Below are 10,043 nucleotides of genomic sequence, written 5' to 3'. Positions count from 1 at the left end.
GCACTTTAGTGCATTTTACTACGAGGTTCCTGGACAATATGGTGAAGAAAGTTTCAAATTAATATTCAAGCTGAGAAGTTAGTGGACAACAACAAAAAGGAGACTCTGTGAGTGGGAGAGGAAAAGTTAGAATGCAATAAGCAGGGGACCAGGCCTGGAGGAGGAGGTAGGGGGTGTTGGGGGAGTGGTTAGCTGTGCTGCTTGTATATAGAGGAGACAGAGTCTGACAGAGTAGATTCTGCGAAAGAAGAAGAGAAAGGAGGACTGTCCTTTGAAACTCTCACTACCTGTGAATGACTTCCTGAGCCTCGCAACGACAAAACCTTGCACGTTTCTATTGGATTATAAACACCAGATTTCTGTTTCATTAAAAGGTAAAAACTGATTTTGCTTTACTGTGGCAGGTTTGTGTGTTATGGCTGATCCCAGGCAGGTGCAACCGCAGGTTTAATGGCAAACATTGTTCTCAAGTTACATGAAGATCTTCTGGTAAAAGGATTTAAAAGCATTTGCTAAACTCTGTCTTCTTTTAGTGTAAGTTATGACTCAATATATATTACTCAAGTCTTTTCTGCTATGATTTATTTACTTTCTGGGTGTTTGTGCAGCTGAACAGTCTAGCAGATGAATGATGGAAAGAAAAATGAGTTAAAAATTAGCAGTTTTGTAAGAACCAGTTTGTGCTTTTGGTTGTCTGGTCCCCCAGTGCAACTCCGGGCTGTAATAATTTCACTCACCTTTTTGTTTTTTAAAAAACTTGAGGAAAACTTTTAGACCACTAGCCATTTGTGTTGGGTTTTTTTTACAGAAAGGACTGGAAAAACTTCAGGAAGGTCTTTTACCCAGATACTGTACAGAGAGTTATCTCATGGGTGTTGCTGTGGTATCAACAATGACAGTAAAACAGTGACGTGGATACCAACATCTACCAAAACCATACTTTATATTTACTCTTTTAGAGTTGTGAGTATTTTGATATGATGCTTTCAGTACTTATTCTGTAAAAAAAATAGCTTAAAGCATTTCAAAATATCTAAATTAAAAAGAAATTTAGTCTTAAAACCATGAATGTGCCAGACAGTAATTCTGCTGCTAAGAATTACTGTCTGGCATGTTACCTATGACCTTTACTCCTTCTGCACAGTAACAACCTGTGCTTCTGTTGGGTAAAAATGTGCCTACACATGTATTTGTGTGAATGGCTGTCGGTGCGAAGGGTCCATCTGCCCTGTGGCTGCAGTAGCTTGGCTACAGCAGCTGTCCTGACCTCTGGTCAACCATATGGCAGCTTTTGTTAAACAAGTGGGAGTGAAATAAAGCTTTGTTTTCAACAAATGAAAGAAAATGTTACAATTTCACTAATGATGGATTTGAATTAGTTACAATATTTGTATTTGAGCCATGGTGAAGTAAATTGAATGGCTAAATATAAACAATAAAAAAGCAATATAAACATTTCAAACAAAAAACGTTGAAAAATTGCCTTGTCAAAAAAACAAAATTGAATTCTTTCAGAAAGATTTCATAAAAATGTCCTGATTTATTTTAGCCACTGCAGCCATGCCATATATCATGACCACTCTTCCTTAAAGTAAATAACGTATTACTGTATATCTTCATCATGTTGCCTGTGTGTGATACAGGCAGCTTAATATTGGGTTATAAAATCATATGCATTAGAAGTAGAAAAAAATGGGCACGTGGGGATTTTTGCGAGTTCGAGGAACAGCTTAGACTACAGTGTTGTATCATGTCTACAGCTGCAGCTCCTTGAGATTCCTGATGGTCATGTTCTAAGCTATTGTCTATCTGGCTGAAGTAGAAGTTAAAGCAGCACTGTGTACATTTTAAAAACAAGGAGTAGTATTCTACTGAGTAAGAGGAGGTGCAGATGATTTTATATTTGATCAGTGGATAGTTTGTCAATAAATCCGATAATATTACTGATAATTCACTGTTAGTTAACTGCTTTGTTTTTGTAGAACATCTGTTTCCCCTGTCTGGAAAGTACTCCATCTTAAATGACAGCTCCATTGTAAAACTATCATCACTGTGATCACTCTCCATGCGTGTTTGTTGCTGTCAAAACCATGTCATTGCCGGTGTCAATCCATCTTTCAATCTTGCCCAGACTGTTCTCATCCCTACTTTGATTTTCCTTGGTCCGCCAGGCATCACCTCCTCTAGATCCATTTTTTCAAATGCTAGATGTTGGCTCTGGAAAAGGGTTGAGCTGTCCTTTATAGACAGGATAACAGCATTGTTCTACATAAAAAAAAAATCTGAATTATATTCCTTTTAATGCATTTCAAACCTATAAGATGTGACTGATCAGTAATTACAGGGTCAGCTTATAAAGAGACAGTTGTTTTGTATCCAGATTATCTGTTCCAAAATGACTGGAGGCAGTAAGATATTAACCTTCTGTGTTTCTTTAAAGAAATCATGTAATATTTTCCATGTTAAAAACAACAGGTATGTAAAATATGTATAAAAGGTTAATAAAATCTAAAAATCTAATCTAAGAAAAGAAAAATAAATAAATTTGCCTTTTGCATTAGGAATAATAACATCTACAACATTTAAAGCTTGATATGAACTTTTTAAGTATATTGTATCAAAATGCTTGTAAATATTTTCTCTAATAGCAGTGGTGAAGATTTTTAATACTTTAGCGAATCCTTATTGTGATGAAGGTTACCTTTACAAATTTCCCCATGAAAGTCTGGTCTGGTGGGTATTTTATTGCACTACTTTGAATCTGAGGGGCTTTTGACGCTGCCTCCTGCCCATCCCAGGCCACCATTCCCTTTTATGTTTTTGTATGTGTGTATTTGATGAATAAAGAAGCATTCAGGAGGTTACGGCTTGGCTATTATGGGCATACTGTTTATTGTGAGCACATTCTTGATTTTACAATTGAGAAGGCTATTTATGTAAGCAGCAGGGTATTTCCTCTAGTCTGCATTGACTCACCCAGTCAGAAAATTGAAGCCAACACCCTCTCAAGTCCATCCAAAACATAATAATGTATCAATTCCTGTCAATCTTAAAAAGAGCAACATGTAAGCACATTCAAACAACTGTGCCTTGGATAAACTATTATAAAAGAAAACATTTTTTTTTTTTTATAAAAAGACACTATGTAAAAAGAGGAGATGGTCACCTTCAATGATCCTTGCTACCTGTCAGCCCCTTTAAAGCACTCTGTGTTTCTACCATTTAGCAACCGTTAACCAACACTTTATTAGCTGAGTGCATTTTCATACTTAGCTGAAGCTTTTCTTGGTTGTTTGAAAGAGAAATCTGGAAAAAAGGGACAAATCTCTTTTAATTCTTTTTGGAGCATGAACTGCTGATTTAGCCCCAACTTCAGTTTTGTGGGTGTGTTTGTTGTAATTAATTAAAGGCTGCTTAGAGGTGTCTTCCAATATGTTTAATCTTACATTGTTATCACCACCACAGATTACTATGCCATGTGATTTTGTTATCATCATGTCAAAAATATGTTTGTAGAATGTATGCCCATTCTGAACTTGGGCGGACATATATATATATTCATAGAGGTAACTTCTTGTACCTCAAGTCTACCAGTTACTATCTACATTCTTTGTGGTAGGCGTTTACTTGTTATCTCCTTCCAATTTAAAGGAGGATTTTTTTTAAACCCTCTTCTCTCCCTTCTTTTCCCCTTCCACATCCTGTGCTTATAAGCGCATCTGTCAACGCAACACATCTGGCAAAAATGTCTGATCCTTTGCTGTGTATTTTTAAATTAATCAAAAAATACTGAGCAGCATCAGAGCAAAAGAGAGGTTTCAGTGGGACCAGTGACACAATTTTGATCTCATATTTGTTTTAACTTTCTTGTTGAGTCATTCTGTTCCTCTCAGTCATCACTCAACTTATCTGAATTCAAACTGATTTCAAACTCACTCTTAGTTTACTGTTCTTACTGTATTTTCAATAAATATATCCTAGTCCACAAACACCCCAGTTCACATGTTCACATTAATTTTCTTGTAGGATCACAACAATGAAGGACACCAACAAAAAACAACAAGAATATTTATTAAAAAAATAAAAAACAAAAAATAAAAAATAACAAAAAACAGCTTGAATCATATTATAGGTCATCAAATCAGTGTCAGTTTAGTCTGAGGCTGCCTGTTTAACCTTTATTTACCCAGGAAAAAAATCCCATTCAGATTAAAACCTCTTTATCAAGGGAGTCCTGGCCAAGAGGCAGCAAAGTTACATAATAAAAAAGAGATATATTAAATTAAATGACAGGTACATAAAAAAAAACATATCAAGTAAAACAATTACAGATCATTAAGGCTGCTTCAAATCCTTTCACTTTCAAATTAGAAGCATTTAAAGATAAAAACTCAGTCAACTTCCAGCTTCTTTGTAAAAAGTTCCACGCACAAGGAGCTACGTAGCTAAAGGCTTTCTTCCCTAGTTCTCTGCGGGCAAAAGGAACAGTGAGCAACAGCTGATCGTTGGATCTCAGGTCATAAGAAGCCATGCTTTTCTGTGAAAGGTAGAAATGTAAGAGGGCAGTAATCCAAGAAAGGCCTTGTAAATAAAATTGTAGCAATGACACTGCCTTCTCGTAGAGAGGGAAGGCCATCCCACCTGAGAGTAAAGGTCACAGTGATGTCATGGCTCTACAGTTTATGATGAACCTTAATGAAGCATGGTAAACACAGTCCAACATTTAAAGACATGAAGAAGAAGAATTCTTATAAAAAAGGTCACCATAATCTAAGACCGATAAAAATGTGGCAGACACAAGGCACTTTTTTACTCCAAAAGAAAAACATGTCTTATTACGAAAGAAGAAGCCCAGTTTAACTTTTAATTTCTTCACAAGTTTATCAATAAAAGGTTTGAAGGTGAGGGAATCATCAATTCCAAGGTATTTCTATTCGTGTACCACCTCAATGACTGCCTGTAGTGATTTTAAATGTCCAGCAGGGGTCAGTATTCAGTGACAGTATGAATACAGTTAGCAAATGTGTCGAAACGTGTCATGACAGCTCATGAAGCTATCATTACATAGCAACGTAAATCCCATATAAAACAATGGAGTTATTTACCACAGGTTTCAGTGCATGCTTTGAAAAGGAGCGGGACCAAACATCATTTTGATGGCCTCAACTCTTTGCCTTAGCCCTAGATAGGCTATAAGACTCCATCTGGATAAGACATTTTTAATCCTGATCATTAGAGGGTCACAATTAGCAGCAACAATTTTCCCCATGTCTTTGTCTCCTTTTTTTCTAATCTTTTAGGTGCTTGTACCTGACAGGGTGTTCAGCCCTTACATGATTTCATGTCCCAATTTATTTCAAATGTTTCTTTAATATTATTACTAGGCGAACATTTGAAAATTAAAACCTAGGATTTGAGGGAGTTCAATTTATAACCAGTAAATTTGCCATACTCCATCAAAGATTTATATAATTCTGGGAGAGATTCCTGAGGTTTTGCCAAATAGATTAAGGTATCATCTGCAAATAAGGCTACGTTCCTTACAAAATACGGTTTATCTCAAAGCAATGTATTTTTGTATCATCTAATATTGTCTCTGGTTCGTCTTTCCTTTATAAACCCTGTTTGGTCTGACTTTACTATGTATGGGAGGATGTGTTCTAATCTTTTAGCCAATATCGAAGTGAAATGTTTGTAATCCTGTGTGTGTTCTGTCATCTTAAAACTCAATGGATATGTGAGGGGGAGAATAATTAATGAGTTTAAATCTGTTTGACTACAAGAATATCTGTTTAATTACAAGCTCTTAAAAGCATTCTTGGGTAAAATAAAAGTTACATTTTTAAGAAATACTTTCTTTCCATTTCTTTTCTTACAGATCAATCATGCGTGTTGTTCTTTTGACTGCGTGGGTGCTGTTCCAGCTTGTGAAGGAAGGTACGGCGGGCAGAACCAAAAGGGAGCTGGCCAGCCCTCTGCATGCTGCTGGCATCAGAGACCCTCATGGCTCCTACTGTGAGAGAAGAGGAGGTTGCTGCCCTGGCAGAGATGACCTTTGCACTGTACCCTACCTGGACACAATCTGCTATTGTGACTTGTTCTGCAACCGAACCATCTCTGACTGCTGCCCGGACTTCTGGGGTCACTGTCTGGGCATTGAGCCCCCATTCATTGGTATGTTTCCAGGTTCTTTTTAACACCTAGTATTTCCATTTTAATAATACGTGATTACATTTGTGGTTACAACATGATCAAACCACAAACTGATGTAACTGCAGCACCATGCAGTGTGCTACATGGATGTGGCACAGTATTTTTTTTCTTTGAGGATGGGAGGATTGTAGACACAATGCCTTTAATGCAAGATTAATTAAACAGAAACTAATATAGACCGATGGGCTAATTGGGAGGCTAGTAGAGATCAGAGTGTTGCAGCCAAATTGTTCATCAAAACTAATAAGCCATTGAAGTAATAAGCTTAGAGATTATTTTTTTGGTTTTCAGTGTATACTGTGCATGTGGTTGCTTTTGGACTCTATTATCATGTTCATTGCTGCTCTCTCAGAGGTGCAGAAGTTGCCACTCAGAGCAAAAACCTTCAGTGACAGAGAGCAGTGCAGGAAACAGTGGGCTTCTTATTAACTTGGAATGAGGAGGAGGGGTGTTAAGGTTGAACCAGAGGAAGGAATGTTGGTCATGTGGAAGGCAGGATAGACAGATGAGGCAGAGGGATCGAAGCAGGTGTGTGTTCATTGATAGGTAAGGTAGAGGTTCTTCTGAGGTGTGAAATGAAATATAAGCACAGATCTTTTCCTAAACTTCCTGTTAGGATTAAATGTTTTCCTTCTGAAAATGAGAGGTGAAAGGGATTTAATCTGTAATGTGCAACTGTTGCAACAAGTGAATTATGGCAGACCCAATTAGACAGCTGTGAGGTTGGAGAATTAGTGTCGAAGGTCTTATCCATAAATCACTATTTGCTCTGGGACACAGTCATCTCTGTGCCCTGACATTTTTTAAATTCCACATGATGATTCCAACTGTAAATTAGGGGGTAGATATCTACTCTATGTCTTTCACTAAGTCAGTGTAGTTTTGTCAGCAGCAGAGTCTATACTTCAAGATAAAAGGTGTAAAATTAATTGAAAACAAAGACAAACAATGATGAATAATAGTTTGCTGTGAGAAGTGTTTCTCTTGAGGGATCTATGTGTGTTTCCTTCTCTCCATTCCAGTAGAGGAGAAGCAGAGTATAAAATGGTTAAACCATTAGAGCCCAGGAAGCCATGGGAATGGAGGGAAGGAGCTAACTCTGCATTCCTACACTGGATTAATGGAGCTCAGTGTTTCTAAAACCTCCCATAAGCGGAGTGTTTGCTGAATGTATTCTCATATATGTGTGTGCGTCTTGCTTCTCTACATTTAAGGCTCTGCTCGCAATTCTTTCAGCTTAGTTAGAGGATCAGTTGTGCTAAGCCATGCCAAAACATTGTATACAATATTAAACCCCAACTCTTTGTGTCTTCTCAGGTACCTGTGAAAGAAATGGAAACAAGTTTTATACAGGGCAAACATACAAAGAAAACTGCAATTTATGGTACGTAAGCCCTACTTTTAACTTTTTCTTTGCAACAGATACATAAATATGCACATTTAAATGTTCTACTTACCGACTTAAAGCTGAATGTTATCCTTCACTTTTTCATTAACGTCTTTGTTCATCTACTTGTTTTATCTATCTCTTTGTTCTATGTACCTGTCATATTCGAAAACTTAACAGTTTTTTTTGTTTTTTATTTGTCTTAGAACAACAAACATTTTTCACAATGGTAAAATTATACATAGTTTAAACAATCCATACAGGGTAAAGAACAACACAGGTTATTATTGGGATTTTTGGTATTAAAGGACACACATACAATAAGTGGCTTTGGAAAAAAAAAAAGATTTCAATAATGGAAAAATAAGGACTTTTAAACATAGGTAGTTTAATCACAATAAGAAAAGTGCTTTAAACAGCGAACACAAAAGCCTGCACTAGACTAGCAGGATACAAACTCTAAAAAACAACAAGGGAAACACTGAAAACACAATAGGAAACCAAAACCCAACCGATCTTAACAGGGAATAGGAATTAAACAAAAATGAATAACTTAATCAAAAAGAAAAAAACACGCTTTTGGTTCAGCTGTGGGGTCTTGTACAGTGAGATCCCTTTAACCTGATCTTTCTCAAGTTCTCTATCAGTGCTCCTTGGCTTATTTACAAACCTATTGATTACTTATTTGACTCTCATATTAGTGAAATAAAGTTTGACTTCCAGATTATTGCCTCCTGAATAATGCATAAGTTTATAAATGCATCTGTAACCAATGCTTTTAGTAAACAATGAGGTATTTTTATACAGTTCTCATTGATCTGCCATATCTCTCCATGTATTTGGTGCTCATATGGAGGGGTTTTAATGATTCTGAACTTCAGTTTTTGTAATGGACAATATTTATCTCAAATCAAAACAAAACAAAACAGAGACAGATCAATTTGAAGAGAGGATGAAACATTTTACTTTGGTTAGAACTGTAGGTCTGCTGCTAATGGTAGTAAATTTGCAGTGCTTTTCTAACTAATGACAGATTTCAGCCTTTTTCTTGGCTTTCTATGCTTTTTTTGCACATATTTTTCAATACTTAATCTCAACAAAGTTTAATTTATCAACTTATTTCTTTTGCTTTCTTTGTATGTGTCGATAACTTGAGCCGCTAACGTCATCTGGTGAAAATTTCACCTCAATAGAGATATTCGCATAATAACGTTAATGCATTTAATTTTCATTTTACCAACTGTAGTTATAGCAATTTAAAATGTTAAAGTGGAAAGTCCCTGTGAAATAGATAAGAGCTTCATAATATATATGCAGAACATAGTGAGCACTGATTAGGTGATTAACTCTAATTTGCTTCCTTCAAAGAACAGTTTAGTAGTCAATGTCTGCAGGATAGAAATAGCAGCAACACAACTCAGTCGAAAACAAAACAAGGCCGATGAAATTCCCCCCATATCTTCTGTTAGCATGATTATGTTTACAGCCTGCTGTTTCATGTTGGTTTTAAAGTTACATGGTCAGTTTGACAGTAATTCAAGCAGATTTCCTGTTTAGCTCCTAGTTTGATATAGATAAAAATGCACTTAACTTCAAAGGACCAAACTGAACCTGGATCCAGTGAGACAAAGCTGCTCGGTTCTTGTTTTGACCTCTTGTGTAAACGTCTGTGTGAATCTTCTTGATAGCGTTGATTTGTTTTTCCTGTTCTCTTTTCCTGAGGGACAAGATTATGTGTCGCTCTCTCTATGACCTTGCTGTTGAGTTAAATTTTTCTAAAAGTTTTGGGAAAAGAAGAACTCAGAAGATAAACTTTCACACAGAGTTCAGGTGACTATTATCCTGTATCTAGAGCAGTCTGTGAAAAGTGCTGCAGATCTTATAAGTGAAGGGAGGAAGAAGTGAAAGTTAAATTGACTTTACCTCTCACATCAATGCCAAATTGAAGTGTAAATTGAAACACAAAAATATGCTGACTGACAAGTTCTGTTCAGTTCAGTGATCTGGTAAATTTCGTTTTATCTGATCAACAATGTAATATTTGTCTTTTTAAACATGGAGAGAGATTTCAGTGAAAGCATTTTTCCAAGCTGTCAGGTGCAGGTGCATCCATGCCATACAGCATTTAGGAAAGAGTAACAGAGCTTTTATAATAGCAAGCAGCAGTAGAGCTTGCATTAAAATAGTATTTCAAAAATGTTAAAAATGACTTTATAAAGAAGATTACAATTTAAAGAATGACTATAAACAACACGTGAATGTAAAAAAATGGTTTTGCAAAACACAGCTCATTTTATGACAGCCAGTTTATGCAAACAACATGGTGGGACTGGTTGCGTTATAGTGTTAGACACACATTCGCTCTACATTTTAACACGGTTGACTTCATTAAACCAGCGGCACAATAGGAAATCAGACAGACTACAAAAACAATAAAGAGACA

General features: G+C 36.3%; 1 protein-coding gene across 1 annotated transcript in view; it reads left to right on the top strand.

Moving 5' to 3' along the window:
- The first annotated feature begins 239 nt into the window (after window positions 1-239).
- The window catches only part of tinagl1 (tubulointerstitial nephritis antigen-like 1), a 29,356-nt gene continuing 19,552 nt past the window's right edge, over window positions 240-10,043 (top strand). The window contains exons 1-3 of the mRNA XM_015372267.1: window positions 240-374; window positions 5,879-6,174; window positions 7,531-7,597. Coding sequence (XP_015227753.1) covers window positions 5,886-6,174; window positions 7,531-7,597 — 356 coding nt within the window. The 5' untranslated portion in view covers window positions 240-374; window positions 5,879-5,885. The remainder of the gene's footprint in view (window positions 375-5,878; window positions 6,175-7,530; window positions 7,598-10,043) is intronic.

Source organism: Cyprinodon variegatus, unplaced genomic scaffold, assembly GCF_000732505.1.
Source record: "Cyprinodon variegatus isolate N-32 unplaced genomic scaffold, C_variegatus-1.0 Scaffold71, whole genome shotgun sequence".
Taxonomy (NCBI): Eukaryota; Metazoa; Chordata; class Actinopteri; order Cyprinodontiformes; family Cyprinodontidae; genus Cyprinodon; species Cyprinodon variegatus.
Note: the sequence above shows the minus strand (reverse complement) of the source record. Positions and strands in the feature narration are given on the sequence as shown.